The following is an 18739-nucleotide window of genomic DNA, read 5'->3' on the forward strand; positions in this document are numbered from 1 at the left end:
GCAAACGCAAGGGTAAATATCAGCCATCATGCTTTCCTTTACCACATAAGCTTTCTGAATTACAACAGTTCACGAGCAGAATAGTAGAAGAGAAGGCTATGCGGTTGTATAAAATGTACCTGACTATTCATCCAGAAGTGACCCTGTTTTGCTCTGCTGTGTACTGGCTCTAGCCTCTGCAGAGCATGGGGACGCCACTGTTACCGCAGCAGCCTGAGGCCCAGAGGCAAGACGCCAAGCCCGTCATGCCCTCCACCTGGTCCGACTCCAGCGTCAACATCAGTCTGGACTACCTGGGTCCTGGCATGCAACCCCCTAAGCCAACACAGCCCACGCTCAACATGATGCAGCAGCAAGGTGTGCATTAGACACAAACCACTTACCATCACTACCTGATATAATCATTTTTTTTATTTTTAAAGGCAAGAGTTCAGTTTATATAGGGCCTTTTTATAAACCCAGGGACACTTCTCTTTTAGGAGGAGAGAGGGGGAAAAGTAAGATGTGATGAAATGTAGTACTACTGTGAAAGTTTAGTATTTTGGACCGATATCATGATTTCTTTAAATTGGCTTCTTTAAAGTAGATTATTGGTAACTTACAATTCCCAAATCAAAATTCTTATCAGCTGTCTTTAAAATGGTTTTATTTGGGAAACCTAATACTGACTCAAGCTATAAACCTAATGTCATATTTACAGTGGTACTGAACTGAATTGCCACAAGGTAAACAGTACTTGTAATTAGATGTGAACCAAAGATACTGATTTAATAATTAGGTTTTCTTCTTTGTTAAGGAAGAGAATTCTAGTGAAATCAGGTGGTTGTGTGCAGTGTCCAGACATTAATATATTTAATTCACCACTCACAGAGCTATAATGTGGTTTTGATTTATACTGTGGATACTGTGTACTGAGAATTATTTAAGAGAGTCGGTAACTTTAAAAACATCAAAAAAAAAAAAAAAAACACATTCTCATTTATTGTCCTTTAGGAGTCCCTGTCAACATGATGGCACAAGGCTTTGCCGGCATGAACCTGGGCATGCAGTCTGGCCCTGCCCCCATCCGGCCCGTCGCCAGTCCCACGATGGGAAACCTGGGGATGCAGCCTGCCATGGCAGGAGGTGCTATGGGCATGGCTCCCATGGGAAGCATGCCACTCGGCCAGGGCATGATGGGAATGAACATGGGCGTGCCTGCAGTCGGTATGGGAATGCCAGGCACTGTGGGCATGGGGATGAGAATGCCAATGCCAGTCATGGGCATGGGCTCTGCCATGGTACAGCCAAAGCAAGATGCCTTTGCTGATTTTGCCAACTTTGGGAAATGAACGGAAGAGCCATAGGTGTAATGCTAGGACAATCTTTCTGGAAGGTGTGATCGTGTGAGGTTGAGAGGTTATTAAAGAGCTGCAAACAAAGAATACTTGAAAGATGTCAGTTATGCCCGCCCAGAATTCCCTGGTTACTTAAACAATACTGATGATGTAGTGAGTTGCATATGCTATGTTCTTCTAATCAGTCTGGCCAAGGAGCTATGATGAGAATGGTTAGTTTGTTTTGTATGAGAGAGTAATGTTTGCACAGATATCTTCCATTTAAGTATGACATTGCTTTAAGTCTCAAAAGTGATCAATTCAGGATGACCTAAAAGAATGTGATGACAATGACTAGCCCTAGTCCACTGTAACCTTAACCAGTTCTAAATTTGTAACATGCACCCAGACTATTACGTTTGTTTTATCTTGTTTGAATTATCTTACAAGAAGTTACCTAAAGTCCTTGCCAATCTCATATAGATTAACTTGTACTTGTACCTTGTAAATATTACAAACAGACAATAAGTTATTTAAATACATAATTATAAATGAAGAATAATATTAATGGGGCCCTTTGATATGAATCAGTGCTGAAGTTCTTTGCTATATAGACTTTATATTTGTCTAAATATCCATTCTGATGTGGTGTGTCGTGATTTTGTCCAGCAAGAGAGTGAAAATCCTGTTCAGCAACCACCGTGGCCTTTGGGATGGGTATATTTTTTTAGAAATCTGATCTGTTTTGCATCTTTACGTAAATGTACATTGAGCACAGAGACTGGTCATTCAGTGTCCTTACACACAAGGTGCCTATCAACCTGTTGCCTGTATCTTTTTCTCTTCAAACATTCTTAATATGAGAATAAGACAACATGAATATACAGTATTTATTAAAGGTACTGTAGTAAATACAGTGGTGTATATTTATGCACACGTTTTTATATTTGCCCCCAGCACCCTCTCTTCTGTGCATGGCTGGTTTATAATGTCACTGTAACATTTTTGTTCGCTTGTTTGGTTGGGGTTTTTTTTTTTTTTAAATTTATTTTTATTTTTTATATATATACATGTTCTCTCAACCTAATGTGAGTCATTTTTTAATGCATTAATGCAAGCCAGGACATGGTGAGTGAGTTGTATGAGGCTACATGCTGAGATAAGTGAAGAACGCCACACCATGCAGTTTTGCTTCCAGAGTGAACTGTTGAGTTCTTAGCACCATCGTATTGTCAGGAGCATCTGTGTCTTTCATCCGTTTGCGCTGACGCCCACTAAACCCTAAGCCTTCCACCTCACTCAGAAGCACTGCATGTACACACAAGTGACCAAATTCTGCCTTCTCTTCATTTTTTCCTAAGGAATTAGGTTTTTTAGTAAGACTCATCAGACTATATATGTTAAATCATGGTGTAATGTGTGATGGAATTATGGATCATTACTGAAAAACACTATACTATTATGCAAATCTAAAATGACCAACAAAATGCCCTTCTTTCTAAGTGTATGTATTCAGACTCATACACTGACTTGATTGTACCCTGATATTCTTTATGTAAGACATTAAAGAGCTGATTTTTAATTGAACTTTGGAGCATGCTTTCTGCCACTTTATCACTAGTCAGCTGTGTGTGCCACTTAAGAAGTAGATGGAAAGTAATCCTTCCTTTACGTATGATGTGACTAATTTTGGTTACTGTGAGTAGAAGAAACGCTACACAGCTGTGATGTGCCCCATTTTCTCTGCAACCTTTGCCAGTGAGCTTATTTAACTGGTCTAAAATTAATGATGGCAAGTCAGCTTTGGCTAATAAGGAAAAAGAATGTAGTGAGATCATGAAGGAGCTTCATTAACTGGGCGAAGGATGAAAAGGAGTTAATGCTTGCACTGGGTATTAGATTCTCTGTATTTTTATTCATGCTATATCAACAATGCAGATGCCAGACTTGGGTCAAATGCAGATACTAACTAAAATGCATTTGAAAATACATCTGTAATATATTTGAACTACTTTTAAAGTTTCTCATTTTCTTGAACTTTTTTTCTATTCACAAAGTCACAAAAGTCACAAACTCTTATTCTTATTTGTTGGACAAAGTAACATTTTATTTGACAAGTCTGTCATAAAACGTTAAACATACACCACAAAAGCAAAGACATCAAATTAAAAAGTAAATTATTTTTAAACAATCAAATCACTACTTGGCCTTCATTTGGGCTGTACGCTTGCTATGTTACTCATTGATGCTCTATGTCCTAAAGACAAGAAAGCATCACGGTATTGTTTGTTTTTACATTCTATGGTTAATCAGAGATAAGAAACTTCAAAACTTCCTTTTGTCTTTTACAAATTGCTTTTGAAATGCTCTTAAGTAATTTTTACTGCAAATTGTAAACATACTGTTTGTTTTAATTGTTTTAATTAAAAAAAAAACTTTTAATACAATTGCCCAACTTTATATCTGTGGCATACTTGGAACATGAAGTCCAAGCTTAGACTGACGGGGCATTTTTTATTAATCCAAAATCTTGACAATGTAACGCTTTTATATAAGTCATACAGGAGGGAGGATATAAAAGGCCTGGATCAAGGTTTCGGCTTATTCTGAACATAGCGGCTACTGACAGTACAAGCAACATGTTCTCTATCCCCCATGTTAACTGTCCAGCTCTGCATAAACGATGAGCACTGATGATGAACAGGTGGAAGGCCAGTGATCTGTCTCCTCTGTTGACACTGGTGGCCTTAATACTGCTGACCATCAAATCGAGATCCCAAGATAGAATTCCCAGCTCAGAGCAAGATGTGCTGTGTGTTCCTGAGGCTGGTGAAGTCAACTTAGACCAGCCACCGGTCACCAAAAAAAAATTTCTTCTCACTGATGAGAAGAATGCTGTCAGTGGAGGATCAGAAGTCTTTGTACCTTTTGAAGTCGCTATGGGCCGAGTACAAGCATTGTTCAAACATTATTTCCTGTTTTATGCAACAGTCCAAACTGCTTCCACACCTCCCATACAAAAGTAATGGCAAACGTATCTGTAGTCGAAAAGCTTCGATTACTAAAAGGCTTAACATTTATAAAGAAATTTCACTATACCAAACTGCCAAGGCCATTGACCACAAAAATGCACCAGCTTGCTTACAAGTTCAGTAGCACAGAAAAAAAACAAAACAGGCAAGACTCCAATGAACATGTTTGACTTCATGCATCAGCCAAGTTCCTCCAAGTGGGTGGTGTGGCCCAAAGGAAGGGCAGGAGTGACTCTAAATCCCACTGACTCATCTGTCAGCTGTTCCTCTTCAGTTCTGGACAATACACTGTAATACACTCCTATCCAATACCTGCTCAACTAACAGAATAGCCTGTATCCACTCAAACAGAATAACGTATTCAGGTTTGCCTGGAGCATTGATATTTTAGATCATCAAGTACTTGAGATCCTAATGTTTTGGGTTTTTTTAAGTATAAAACATACGCTGTGCGTGTGTGTGTTAATACTACATGAAACAATGAAAGGACGTAACAATGGCCCATTAATACGTTCAATTCATTATATTTTATAACAGATGTTAAGCAAATATTAAAAATTGCACCCATTACCTCAAATGCTTCAAATAGTACTGTCAATTCCTGATGTGTGTGTGTTTTTTTTAAGAATATTGCTTGCTTGCTTTCTCAGTTGCTTTCTGCATCTCTGAATGTTTACCACGAATAATTGAACAAGAATTTTACAGTTAATGTTGTTTTTTTTTTTTGGGGGGGGGGGGGGGGGTTCCCCCCAAAATACAGTAAATAAAAAAGTGATTGCCATGACTATTTAAACACATATTTGATTCAAGCATGGCGGCGACCCATCTCATCCCCTCCTTCCTCTTTTCCCTTTTGTTGTGCTATTCAAGTCTCTGCAGTTGAGGCTTGGCAGCAGGCTAGTTTTCTTTTACTAGCATTACTTGTTAACACTAAGGATGCTGTGCACGGCTCTTTTACAGCAAGCTGCAGTCAAAGAGTCAGTGCCAGCACAGGAGAGCCTCCATCTGGCCACATGTGCATTCCCATAGCCAGGGCCAGCTGGTCAACTCATGAATATTCAGAATGCAGAGCCGCTCTCATGAATAATGAGTAGCTGTTAGGAAGACACATCTTTTTTGGTAAAGCAAGCTAAGAACTGTGAATTTGAACCTGCTGTCAAAGTTTGTGACAGTAACGTGTTAACACAACTCTGTGATAAATATATTTAACATTTAGAATGACATTTTTCATGTTAAACGTTAATATCTGCACTAAAGTTCCAGGACCTGCAGTAATCGGTGTGTTTATGGTTAATGTTGGCTAATGCATGCATTAAAGACAAATCACAATCAAAGACGTCAGGACAGTAACTGCTTCTGAGTGCCTTTCGCAATTTCCAACTTCAAAAAGCTCAATTATTCATGCTGTTTTATGAACTCCACTGGGACCTCATTTTCATTTTATGACTAACAGAGAAAGAGTCAAACTGCTAACAGGACATCCACATTACCTGTCCTTTTTCAATTAGGTTAGTCCCAAATGTCAATGAAATGAACATAGATGCTACTTAGTGGTGCCGTCTGAAGGTTTGAGACAGAAACAGACTTTCAGCATCTCTGCCCTATAAATATCAGAACAATTTAATACAATTGTGACATTTACTGTTGTTGAAAATCTTTACGGGGGTAAAAGGGGCACATTTAATATGTAGTAGACGCATACATTTGGATTGCTAGTTTTATTGTCAGTAGGAGGAGTCAAGGCTCGCCAAGTATTGGTTTTATATCTCCACCTAGTGGACAATTTGAGTAAATACAAGTGAACGCAAGGGGAGAGAGAGAGAGAGAGAGAGAGAGAGAGAGAGAGAGAGAGAGAGAGAGAGAGAGAAATAAAAGTGAAATGTGGTAGTCAAATTGTGTTTAAGATCAAATTGTGGTGGAACACTGTACGGTGAACACTTAATTAATATGTGATTGCAACAGATATTTAACTTTTTTTCCCCACCTCTACAAGCAGGACTCAAGACATATCAATATGATACAATATGATGCATTAGTGACTCACTGACACCTCATACATGTGCTCTTACAAGCAATGACCATTCATAAAACATGAAGAATGAACTGTCATAATTCTTGCTGAATATTCACAAGGAGAACATTTTCTCCACGAATAAAAAGCTGATTCACGTGACGTGTACACACTCTTCCATACTCCACTTTTGGTTTAGGAACCTTCTGTCTCCGAGCCGAGCTAGTGTCAGATCGACGAGACGTTCCTGGTCCTTCTGGTGCTTGTTTGGGATCTTGCACCGTCCTAATGCTGCTTGTGGTCTGATGATGCACTTCGCTCCCCAGCTCATCTGGTTCTGAGATCTTAGCTGCTGCTTTCCCAGAATCCTTTTCAACTGCACTAATCTCCTGGTTTTCCAGCATTTGTAACTTTTGGAAAAGCTGTAAACAAAGTGGACACATATTGTAGTGTCAATATTTCAGTATAAACTCTTATGAGGCCTCTTCCAAGGAACACACCTCACACTGTTATAGATTAAAAATAATATATTGACTTATTTCCAGGATCATATCTTAAGAGATAAGTTCAATATAGGGCTATCAAATAGAATGTGACCTTAATATTTAGCAAAATATAATCCAAAAAAGCACATTATTTCACCAGTAGTGTGTGAAATGCAATACCCTTGTGACAGTCAGTGCCTTTTCATGATAGAAAGCTTCGCCAAGTAAGGGTTCCCTGTAGGTTTCATCAACATCCACCATTGCCTTAGCAAAAGGGACATGGGTGCAAAGAAGCCAAAATTAGTGTGTGTATGGGGGGGTAAATTAACCAGGTTGACCGGCTGATATTTACCAGGTTCCAAAACTTGTCAAAGGCCACTACAAAGCCAGCGCATACTCCCCGAAGTCCCTTAAAGGTTCTAATGTGAACCTTGACTCTGATCCTCCCCTGAACACACCGGTTCAGTACTCCTAAAGGACTGCCTTCATGCACTACAAAGGAGGGTAAAAACAGCAAACATTTAAGATCCAAGAGCAAATAAATAACACCACGTGTTGCAGTCAATGGCAAAACGCAAGAAAGACCTGAAGTCTGTGAAAAACAAACATCCATACATACTGGGCATCCTTGTCAGAACATTTTTACGAGCTTTCTGCTTTCCGAGAGCTCGTTTCGCTCCACCCTCTTCTCCCTCAACTGGATTGTTTACCATGAGCTTTTTCAACCTCTCGATTCTTTCTGGGTCTTTTACGCCCTTTCTCGCCTTCCTGAGCCTTTTCTCCACATTTTCGGGCTTTGCTCTGCCGCGACCGCCTCTCATAAAGCTCTCGTATTCAGCGATGTTATTAAAGCACCTGATGTTGGGATAGGGCAGCGGGACCTTCGGGGAATACAAGGCGAGCAGCGGGTCAAACTTTTCAGAGCTGATGTCCAGTTTCTTGTCCATATCATCTTCGACACTTGCGTCTGGCTGGTCGCATGCGTTTGACACTACCGTTTGGTGACAGAGAAGCGGGCTGCTATCTGCTACAGCGTTGCTCTTATCCTCCTCCATTTTTCTTTTGAAGTAAGCTGAGTAATGCGAAGCCACCACACAAACTAGCCGCCGCCACGCTTCAGTTTAAAAGCAGGGACGGTCTTAAAAGTTGGAGGTGGTCCTTTAAAAAAAAAGAAGAAAAAAGTACAAGGAGGCAGCAAAAATAACAAGCAAACACAAAAAAAATCCTGATTATTGCGAACTAAATGTTTGTCGCGTAATTTGTATATGCACACATATGCATATAACATATCAATGTACATAACGAATCATCCTCCTTAGTGCTACACGGACCATTAACAGTGACGGAGCGAGTCCGTTCCTTTCCTCGCCTCTAGAGGGCAGACTTGAGTATGGATAACAAAAAGCTACGTTAGCTTTTCTGCAGGACTCGCACGATTCGGACTCAAATAGAAAACCTCGCTTCGTTGTCATAGCTGTTTTCAATTCAGCCGAGCGACACGTGTTGTTGTTGTTGTTGTTGTTTTAACCGTGAGGTTGTAGTAATGAGTTACTGTACTGTTCTGCTCGCTTCAGCAGTATCCCCAGCACACAGGTAAGGCCTGTGCTATTGTTTTAATAAAATGAGTTTGCTCGCTTGGCGTTGTCCCTGGTCTTTTCATATAGTACGTGGACTCAAAGAAACCTCGTTTTATGGTGCATTCACAGCACATTTAACCAACTAATGATTCTCGTTGTGTTTTGACAAGCTAAAACGTTTACTAAGATTTTGTTTTGTGAACGACTATCCAGCTAGCTGTGATGCACGCTTGTTATCTAGTTAGCCACGTAGCCTTTAGTGTTTGACTTGCTGTTAATTCTCCAGAGATGGATTGGTTAATGATATCACTTCTCTTTCTTTACAGAGGCCATGGCGGTTGTGATACCCCGTTCACGGAATGAATAAACTCTGTTTCACTGAGTTCAGATTTGAAAAACTCCTACTATGTTTTTAGCCAGTAAGAGACCGTAAGTGTACAGCCCGAGCAGTGCCAGTTCTGTTTGACAGCAACTTAATGTTTAAAACTTATAATAAAGATTACTCGCAAGATCCTTATAAACATCCATTAGACTTAGTTATTCGTCTGAGGTAAGTTAATATGTGTTTGGCGTCGTATGGTTAAACTGAATTTTAAAAGTGCCTTTCTTAAACATATCATTAGGTTACAATCCCTAACATGCATCCCTCTTCTTCTAGAAGGTAATGGAATTCCCGGGACACAGTCAGCAGCTCCTGGCTAGCCTGCGCTCCCAGCGCTTGCAGGGCTTTCTGTGTGACTGCACAGTGAAGGTTGGCCCTACTCGATTTATGGCTCACCGTGCCGTGCTGGCATCCTGCTCGCCGTTCTTCCACATGTTCTACTCTGAGCATCCAGTGGGGAACACCTCTACAGTGAACGGGGGACCAGAGAGTGACACGGTCACCATTAACGGGGATATAGTGACCCCTCCGGCCTTCGGGCTGCTCCTGGACTTCATGTACGAGGGGGTGCTGCGATTGGCAGCTCACCCCCCTCCGGAAGACGTGCTCGCTGCAGCCAGCTTCCTGCACATGAACGACGTGGTTCGAGTGTGTAAGAAAAGGCTGCAAGGACGAGGGCTGGCCGAGGCCGACAGCACCAGGGCGGAGGAGGGGGCCAGCGAGACTGGGGGAGATGGAGCAGTGTTTGGGGCGCCATCGAGAGAAGGGAGGCCAAACGGAGCGGAGGGGAGAAACGCTGGAAGGGGACTGGCAGCAGCAGCCAGACAGGGAGCTGCCAGTGTTTTACCGTCAAATCCGTCCTCGTCGCCCTCGGTAACGCAGTGTCCTCAGCCGAGCCAGCAGATGTCTGTTCATATTAATACTAAAACAGAGACAGGTGTGGAAGTGCCTAGAATTGACGCGCACAGTGCTAATCTGGGAAGTCCAGATATGGCAGACACTACTCAACCAGGGATGGACTCCCTTCCAGCAATCAGTGACTCTGGGCAAGGCCCGTACAGTTCCTCCCCCGGGCTTATTAGAGCTGGGACGTCAGCAACACCTGCTAGTCTTGAGTCTGCACTTTCAAGCCCCTGCAGCACCACAGAATCAGTTCAGACAGGCACAGAAACCCAATCCAGTGCGTCCACAGCTGTGGTTCAGGCCCCTGTGGACAACAGCCGAGCCGGTGACCATGCTCAGGATGTGCCCATGCCAAAGGAAACCAGCACTGTGTTTGCGCCTGCCACCACTCATCATGGTCAAACAATAAGAGCCAAGTCATATCAGCGCCAAGTTCCATGTCTTGCTGATTCTGTGCCATCACGGCATGCTCAGGGCCATGCTGAAGGGAGGCCAGCAGCAAGAGGCCTGGGTGAGCAGCCGGAACCGCGGTCTCCCACGGCCTTGTCCTTACCGGGGGGAGGGGCTGAAGAAGAGGATGCTGAGGAGGACGGGGTGAAAGTGAAAGTGGAGGCCATCGTGATATCTGATGAAGAACCAGAAGATATGGATATGGAAGAGACACTAGTCAGGATCCGAGAGCAAAGGAGGGAGGCTGATTTGGACGACAGGGAGGATTATGGCAGTAACCACGATGTTGAGATAACCAATGCCCACTTCATGCCTCCCCATGCATTAATGCAACTCTCCCATGATCAGCAAGAGCCACTCTCTTTCCCTCTTTCGCCACAGGGCCCTAGTGCTTCCTCGTCGGACACAGCCAGCTTTGCAGCCTCCCTTTTCCCAACCCCTTCCCAGCAGTCAGAGCATCAGGCCATTTACTTCGAAGAATTTCAGGATTCCCTCGGGAATTATGTGGAAGATGTGCCTACATGTAACACTTGTGGAAAGACATTTTCCTGTGCTTATACCCTGAGGAGACATGCCATAGTGCATACCAGGGAGCGCCCCTATGAGTGCCGTTACTGTTACCGCAGTTACACCCAGTCGGGCGACTTGTACAGACACATAAGAAAGGCACATGATCACGACCTGCCAGTCAAACGCAACAGAGCAGAGTCTGACCCTCCCCCGTCACCACCTGTTCCTCAGCCTCCTCAGACATAGCTAGTTGTTATCCATCCATAATCTTTCACATTAATGTATCCCCAGCCCCAAAAGATGCAATGTATTGCAAAAGTTAAAAGAGAAAAAAAAAAGGTCTGTGTTCCCAGGTTGTGTGGACCAACTTTGTAAAGAATTTTTACTGTTAATACAACCTTTAGTGCCATGAAGCAATCACTCTGCATGTAATTTCCCATGTGTAATGTAATACACAGGCAAAGCAGAAATCCATTCACCCAATGCCTTTTTGTATGCAGTTTTAAATGTGATAATGGATGGACTGAAAGACCGTAGCTGTAAAATAATAGTTAATTGCCTACAGTACATCTGGTTTAATGTTCCTGCTCAGAAAGGATGACCTGCATAGATGAAGTACTTCATAGTCCCAATTAGGAATTGTGTTTATTAACAAAGAGCATGGTACCTAGGCACAGTGTAGTAGGTTTCTCTTGTAGCATTGTTATTTGAAGGCATCTACCATTGCTGTACCAAAAACTGGCCTTGCAGCAGAGATGCAGCTATAACCTGAATGTGCTCTAACGAAGCTACAGGTAAGAGTTCAGCATATGCCTTTCTCTTAAAAATGATCAGAGCTTCATATCCATTAAATAAGAACCATTAACCAATATGTGCATTCAGTTCATTATTTTTGCTGCCAACTGCAATAAACAGTTATAAACAGAACAGGCCCACAAAAGTGAGCTAACACAGGCCTTTTCATTCCCTTACAGAATGGTGAGGTATGTGAATCTGGAGGTTAAACCCAGGTCATAGCATTGTTTCTGCATTTAAATCACATGGAATTAAACTGACTGCACCTCTGGCACTAAGGTTGCACATCCTAGTCATTTGCTTAACAACTGCTGAAGTAAACAGATTGCTCCATACCCGTTACACTAGCTAAGATGTAACTTGTATCAACAGCAGCAGTCTGGAAGAAAAAGACCCACTACATATTTTATTACAAATAGTGATTTTAGTCACATTAAAAAGAAAATGCTACTAATTGTGTGTGTGTGTGTGTGTGTGTGTGCGCACGCACGCGTGTGCACCACAGTTATGTTTTATGTAGTATTTACAGTTCAAACCCAAAATGTTTTAATAGATACAACTTTAATATTACAATGGAAAGTTGTCTTGCTGTCCTGAAGTTTGCCCAATCCACAAACTTAACATTTAAAAATTAAAACATTTACAAAATCTGCAAAGTACAATAAATGGCTGTTTTATATGTTTAAGAATTCAATATTGTGAATAAAAATTGTCATTTTCATGTATCCAGACTTAATTCTTCGATAAGACAACTTCCTATGTTTAGTATAAACAAGCATGTTCTAAAGTTGAAATGAGAAAACAAAAAACACCACTCATGTAATAAACCAGCAATACCTGCTGAACGGGACACCTGATCTGTCAACAATATGCATCAACAAACACCGCCATGCTTTCTTGTGGAAATGTAACAGAACAATAGGTGAGACGCTCGGTGAGGTAATCATGACGTTTAACCCTCCACTGGTGCATGTATCTGAAGAAAGAAGGTGACAAAGCATTAAATTATATGTGAACGGAAGCCACTTGTCAAATAAAATCTCTGAACTTTTGATTGACGTGTGAAAATAGACCTCACCACGTCTGCAAGTTTTGGCCACACCATTGCCATCATTATACGGTCATCGGATGTGGGAGGGGTCTCCAAGTTCCAGTATGTGAAATTATGGAAAACAGAAGACACCTTAACAATTCTGTCCTATAGGATTACAAGCACAGGGAGCATTAGGAAAAGATTTAAAATAAAGTTTGTTTGTTTTTTTTAACTGATTTTGTGTAATTTTCTCCAAACGTAACTTATTTGTTTCTGATTGCAGCACAGGCAGTATCTGTGTAAGGCAAGTGCATAAGAAGCCTGTCATCTACATATTTTTAATCTATTGGTCACAGCATTTTGTGACAGCGTGCTCACCGTAAACCGTAAGGACACATCACCCCTTTTTGGTGGATGTCGTCCTTCAACAGCGCACTTTGCAAATTGAGTGCAAACGTGACTTAAAAGGAACCAATTACCCAGCCCAAATGTGGCCCTTTTTTAGTTAGCCATCTTCTAGACCTCATCAACGGTTCATATCTAAACAAAGGGCTGCTGTTGACTGGACAGCTTTAGGTAGTGGAAAACTGCCAGCAGCACTGCGGTCCCATACACTCATATCATCACTAGGGGTCGACCAATGTGTCAACCCCAGGGCTGACACCAATATTTAGCGCTGGTGTTTATTTACCATCAATTTGAAAGCTACTGCTCTCCGGAGCTTCGTCTGCACAGTTGGACACAGATGCACGTCCAGCAAACGTGAAACAAAAGAAATGTGACGTTTCAGGCAAGGTCTGTGCTGCACGCATGAGTCATATTCATTTGGCTAGAGTGCATTTGTGCACTGGAGCAACTGTGCAAAACGTACAGGCTTCTGATGACAGTCATCATCTCAAGGTGTGAGAGTGAGCTAGCAAAATTATATGACCCAACATAGTGCTTTTTGCCAACCGCGCTGTTCATCTAACACATGTTCACCCTTTCTCTCGCTGTAGAAGAGAAGGCCTGCTCCCTTCACACATTTCTCACAAACACCGATAACCATGTTTGGATGGATTTACTTGACATTTGTTCCATATTTCTACCAACACAATAGCACCATGGGTGGGACGCAGGTTACAGAATTGTCAGTTGTACTACCATTGCAATAGCACTGCAGGCGGGACACAGAGAGAGATTACAGTAGTGTTCGTGAGGCACTTTATGCGTTATCCACATTTCAAGCAATCTAGTAATGCTGTAGGCAGGACACTGGGCCACACTACAGAATTGTGTTTTTTAATCGTGGTTGTATTAGATATGCACATACATTTAAAAAAGCTTTTGGCAAGAAAACAGGTTTAAGTGCCATTTCAGACAATCAGCAAAATGCCAAATATCGGCTCCCGATAATCAGTTGACCCCTAATCAGCAAAACACCAACTACCATGTGTGTTGAACATGTATTGTAGTGAAAAACTGACCACTGACAAATGGGGCAGAAGGTGGCTGACAAACTGAAACACAATGTGTATAAGGAGGATGTTTGTAATAAAGCTGCCAGCCCACAGAGGTACAAGGCAGGTGTAATAAAGTGGCTGGTGAGTGTATAGATCATGAATTACATTTGAAAACTAGAATGTAAAGTTTGTAGCAGCATTGAAACTATGAACATGGTAATGGCCTATAATCATAGCTATCAGTATGAAGCACAGATATGTGTAGTAATATTTATATTACATTTGAATAGTGTACCTTCAAAATTAAAGAAAATTTTAATTCAAAGGGTTTATAAGGGAATGTGGAGAGACGAAATGGCCAGATAACCAAGTGCGAATGGTTAACCAAGTGTGAAAATTTACACTTACCTCATACACACCATCTCTACACTAGTTTTTTACGGGTACACACCGTATACCTCTGTGCAGACATGTGATATTGGGGCTTGCATGGATATTTGTAGAAACTTTAAAGCACCCTTTTGCAACTGCTCCTACAAACCCAGTGGCCTACACACTTACTTCTTCATCAGATGAGGGCCTCTGAAGCTCATTTAGGACAACTCCCGTATAACCGTGTGGACACGACACCTCCTGGCCTCTAAGGCCACGGCCCCGGAACGACACGCTCTTTTCTACAACAACAACACACACACGTACACACACATACATACGTGTACGTACGTACGTACGTACGTACACACACACACACACACACACACACACACACACACACACACACACACACACACACAGTTACCGACAGCGTCTGAGAGTTACGGAGCTCACCTTAAAAGTAGTATCAAGTACAAACCGCCTTTGTGCTCCTTCACCGCGGGTGTAAAAAACCCGGAGACTTCGGCAGAGCCGTCGTGCTCTATTTCGCAGGGTAGCAGGTGAAGCTGTGGTGTGTCCGCCCGGTTGAGGGAGCTGAGCTGGACCGTCACGCAGCCCGACATCTAACCGCGGAGAGAAAGTGTTCAGCACCGTTACATTTATGACTAAGCGATGCAAAAAATAATTAACTCGTACAGTACAGGTCTTTTTTTTTGTCTTATCACCGCATGTCAAATAAATGTTTATACGTAATGTTTTCCCACACTAAAATTAAAAACTAGGCGACTCTTACCTTGAAAACGTGGCTCTTGTTGCCCGAACAGTTCCCAAACGGCGCCTTCTGATTGGCTCCGCTGTTCTTCTTCGTTGTTTCGGGGGCGTTTTAGCGGGTTTCTACCGCGAATACTGCCACCTGGGGTGCGTGTTTGTAAGCTGCTGCATTATTCGGTAGAATCTTGGGGGGTTTTTTGTGATCGTTATTGTAATGTTCACAGTCATGCTACATCCATATTAACGTCGATCTAAAATGACCTTGCTGTAAATTTACAATTTACGTGCGTTTGAATAATGAATAAAATCGGAGACCCTCCCCGATATCTGATAAAATAACCACATCCGCATGTGCTCCAAGTAATGTGCAACACTTCAAAATTCCGGCCAAAAACCTGCCCCAAAATAAGCTTTCAGCGGGATCTTTTAGCCGCATGAATTAAATATCCCCAGTGGAAAAAAAGATGGATTGCATTTATGTTTTACAGGTTCCACAACGCTATGCACAGCTTTACAGGTGAGTGGCATGCTATAAGATAGCTAACTATAGCTACCTGTTAACCTTTTTAACGTAACCACCCACTGTGAAATAACAGTAGTCATTTTCTGTGATTGTGAAACTACTATCCCGTTCCCGTTCAACAGGAAACATCTGTTATCATCGGGTGTTTTAGATCTCCAGTACTGTTTACAGAAACACTCTAACGGAACAGTAACTTTGCCTGTCCGACCCTCAGCTCTACCCCGCCTTGACCTGCGAGCTCTTCAGGACTCTGTAGCTCAGGGCAGTTCTTGTGAGCTCTTTAAAACACAGGTAATCCTTACATGGTAGAATTCAGAGTTGTCTGTAACTGCGCAGTATGGATCTCGTTCCTGTACTACAACGTTTTTTACTTTTAAATAGGTTCCTTGCCGGTCAAAAAAGGGAAAAGCTAGGTCTTGTCGAGAGAGCATTGTACAGAGTGTGCAGATGCTGTTGGCAGCCAAAGGAAAGCAACTGAATAAGGAATTAGAAGATGACATCCCCAATGGATACCAACGTCATGGAGATTTGGTTCTGTTTAGTGAAGGGTGCTTTTCTCAGGCAATCTGGAGAGAAATTGGTGAGTCAGTAAATATCCCTGTTTAGTTCCTCTGGACAAGATTAAGCATATTAGCTATTACTACTCTTGTTATAATATTTAAAAACACTTTTCTCCAAGTAGACTCCAATTTATTCAGAATTATGCTTAGAAATAAAGTAAACTGTATGTATTGTGATTTGCCATTGCCATGCAGAAACCACACTAGTAAATGTAATCCATCTCCAGTTCGTGCTCATTCATTTATACTCTGTGGTCTTAAATCAATATTTATACTTTGTTATATTTGCTATCAGCATTTCCCAGTGGAGTCCAATTTTATTCTACTTGCACACTGTATAATAATAAATAGTAATTCTCCCATACATAAGAGAGGAAGGACACAGGTCTCATTTGAGCAAAGTGTGCAGGGTAAATGTGCAGAGATCACAGTACAGAGTCATTCCATACCATGTTCCTCAGACCTTGGAGCAACTACAATGATGTCTAAGGCACCATTTAAGGATTTTTTTGTTGTAATTAGTTAGTTTTATTTTTTGTTTTGAGTTTTTGTGTTTGTGGGGTTTTTTTTTGTTTGTTTGTTTGTTTAATTTCAAAGACACCACTTGTTGTTCGTACATGGTACATATGCAGTTTCGCGTTAAGCGTTATCTGACTGAGGAAGGCTTAAGTGTACACGCTTAAAAAAAAAAACTTTAAAGAAACAGTTGAATGTTTTGTTGCATGTTGCTAATTCCTGAAGGATCTGAACTGTGGCTGGCAGTTGCCAGTGCGCTGGGAGTGAAGCGTGTAGCACAGATGAAACGAATTTCTCAGGATGGTTATCGAACACCCACGGTAACAATACTACTGGGGGACAGCAGCTATGTAACACACATCGATAACCACATCAGGTAAAACCTCAATTTATTAGTTTATCAGTTAGAAAAATAAATGTGCTTTAATGTTTACACTGTTGCATTCTAAAGTAAAAGTGAATACTGTATAACTAGAATGAATAAAGTGAGGTTATCAATCATCAGCCACTAATTCATACCTGAACTTCCAGGTATGAATTTGATGTCACCAAGTGCATGTTCTCCTTTGGAAACATCACGGAGAAACTGAGGATTGCATCCTTTGACTGCACTGGCGAGACTGTGGTTGATCTGTATGCAGGTATGTGCTTTGGCTTTGCCTGGTGCTGTCATTAAATCCAGGCACCCCATCCTAAATGCGAGTTCAAAACTGAAGCTCTGCTGTGCAGGGATTGGCTACTTCACCCTTCCGTACCTGGTGCACGCCAATGCCGCCCATGTGCACGCATGTGAGTGGAACCCAGATGCAGCTGCGGCCCTGAGGACGAACCTGCAGCTTAATAAAGTAGCGAACCGTTGCACAGTGCATGAAGGAGATAACAGACAAGTAAGGGTTTTTATCTCTACATTTGCCTGCAATGCTTCTGTTTGACATATGCCATATGACTAATAATCTCCTTCTTTGTGACAATCACTGTGGTAGTTTAACAATTAACTTAGTTTTTCTTCTTGTCAGAGGATATAAAAAAGAAAATAAATTAATCAATGGCCCCAACAGAAACACAGACACAGCTCCCTCATCCGCCGTTGAAGTGCACACGTGTGTCTGAATTGCTCAGAAGATGATTTGTGTTTTATCTTTCATATGCTCAGTAATAATACATACACATTGTTTTGCATACATGCAGTTGTAGCACAGCTGAATTAAAAGCTCATTTTGCACATTTTTTGTAGCTCTCCCTCAGTGACCTGGCAGACAGAGTGAATCTTGGCCTGCTTCCAAGCTCCGAGGAGGGCTGGCCAGTGGCATGCCGTCTCCTGAGGAGGGACGTCGGTGGGATAATGCATATCCACCACAACATTACCACTCCTCTCCACCGTGGGACACGTGAGGAGTCTGACACCCTGGAGACAGCTTCATCAGAGGAGGAGGAGGAGCAAGAGAGAGCTGCAGAAGGTTCTCTGAAGCACCTAGAGATCATCCAGGCGTGGAACGCCTGGGCTCATAAGGCAGCCGGCCGCATTGGCACACTTTTGAGAGACATCACCATGGACACTTGGATTACCACAATTAAGCGCATAGAGCACGTGAAGTCATATGCACCACATGTCAGTCACATAGTGTTGGATTTGGAGTGTAAACCAGCAAAATAAGTTGATAGACAAATTTGCTTAATTTTCATAATTAAAAATAAATGAATATATTACTGGCTCTTTGAACATGTTATATACCGATAACAGATAATAGTCATCCTCACTGGGGCTCTTTGCTCGGCAGCGTTTATTTGAATATTCAGGTGAGCAGAAGAATAAATTATTTTGTTTGTGTGCGCTTGTGTTTATGATGGTAGTATTTTAATAGTTAACCAGGTAAAATCCGAATGCTGCTTTACATATTAGGCTGCACTGTAAAACTGATAAAAAGCTCCACAGCGAATTTGATATGGGTTATTTTAGGGTAACTGGCATTCTGTATATTGTATTCAGTATGCATGATAGTTCGTCTTTATCTCTGTTGCGGCCATCCGTAGTAATCGCAGATGCGCCAGCGTTAATGA

General features: G+C 41.9%; 5 protein-coding genes across 7 annotated transcripts in view; 3 read left to right on the top strand and 2 right to left on the bottom strand.

Annotated features, from left to right (window-relative positions):
- Positions 1–2903, top strand: part of clint1a (clathrin interactor 1a) — a 15581-nt gene extending 12678 nt beyond the window's left edge. The window contains exons 11-12 of the mRNA XM_027022593.2: positions 174–357; positions 994–2903. Of these exons, the coding sequence (XP_026878394.2) occupies positions 174–357; positions 994–1331 (522 nt within the window). The 3' untranslated portion in view covers positions 1332–2903. The remainder of the gene's footprint in view (positions 1–173; positions 358–993) is intronic.
- A 3144-nt stretch (positions 2904–6047) lies between these two features.
- On the bottom strand, positions 6048–7932 carry lsm11 (LSM11, U7 small nuclear RNA associated). Its single transcript, XM_027022584.2, has 4 exons — positions 7464–7932; positions 7197–7336; positions 7025–7108; positions 6048–6781 (listed from the first exon to the last, which is right to left on the bottom strand). The coding sequence occupies exons 1-4, from the start codon at positions 7897–7899 to the stop codon at positions 6455–6457; spliced, it is 987 nt and encodes a 328-aa protein (XP_026878385.2). The 5' UTR covers positions 7900–7932; the 3' UTR covers positions 6048–6454.
- A 295-nt stretch (positions 7933–8227) lies between these two features.
- zbtb3 (zinc finger and BTB domain containing 3) lies at positions 8228–11535 on the top strand. 3 transcript variants are annotated; one of them, XM_027022568.2, is made up of 3 exons: positions 8228–8437; positions 8748–8971; positions 9080–11535. In XM_027022568.2, exon 3 carries the CDS (start codon positions 9086–9088, stop codon positions 10910–10912), a length of 1827 nt encoding a protein of 608 aa, XP_026878369.2. In that variant the 5' UTR covers positions 8228–8437; positions 8748–8971; positions 9080–9085; the 3' UTR covers positions 10913–11535. The 3 variants fall into 3 exon arrangements, with proteins under 3 accessions (XP_026878369.2, XP_026878370.2, XP_026878371.2); XM_027022569.2 differs by having other exon boundaries at positions 9083–11535; XM_027022570.2 differs by having other exon boundaries at positions 8748–8850.
- Positions 11536–12003: 468 nt separating this feature from the next.
- On the bottom strand, positions 12004–15186 carry rnaseh2c (ribonuclease H2, subunit C). Its single transcript, XM_027022572.2, has 5 exons — positions 15105–15186; positions 14790–14934; positions 14498–14610; positions 12540–12659; positions 12004–12437 (listed from the first exon to the last, which is right to left on the bottom strand). The coding sequence occupies exons 2-5, from the start codon at positions 14932–14934 to the stop codon at positions 12414–12416; spliced, it is 402 nt and encodes a 133-aa protein (XP_026878373.1). The 5' UTR covers positions 15105–15186; the 3' UTR covers positions 12004–12413.
- A 44-nt stretch (positions 15187–15230) lies between these two features.
- On the top strand, positions 15231–18504 carry trmt12 (tRNA methyltransferase 12 homolog). The gene is made up of 7 exons (XM_027022571.2): positions 15231–15599; positions 15728–15896; positions 15987–16185; positions 16907–17057; positions 17213–17322; positions 17411–17568; positions 17916–18504. Exons 1-7 carry the CDS (start codon positions 15547–15549, stop codon positions 18333–18335), a joined length of 1260 nt encoding a protein of 419 aa, XP_026878372.2. The 5' UTR covers positions 15231–15546; the 3' UTR covers positions 18336–18504.
- The last annotated feature ends 235 nt before the right edge of the window (positions 18505–18739 follow it).

Source organism: Electrophorus electricus, chromosome 12 (genome assembly GCF_013358815.1).
Source record: "Electrophorus electricus isolate fEleEle1 chromosome 12, fEleEle1.pri, whole genome shotgun sequence".
Lineage (NCBI taxonomy): Eukaryota > Metazoa > Chordata > Actinopteri > Gymnotiformes > Gymnotidae > Electrophorus > Electrophorus electricus.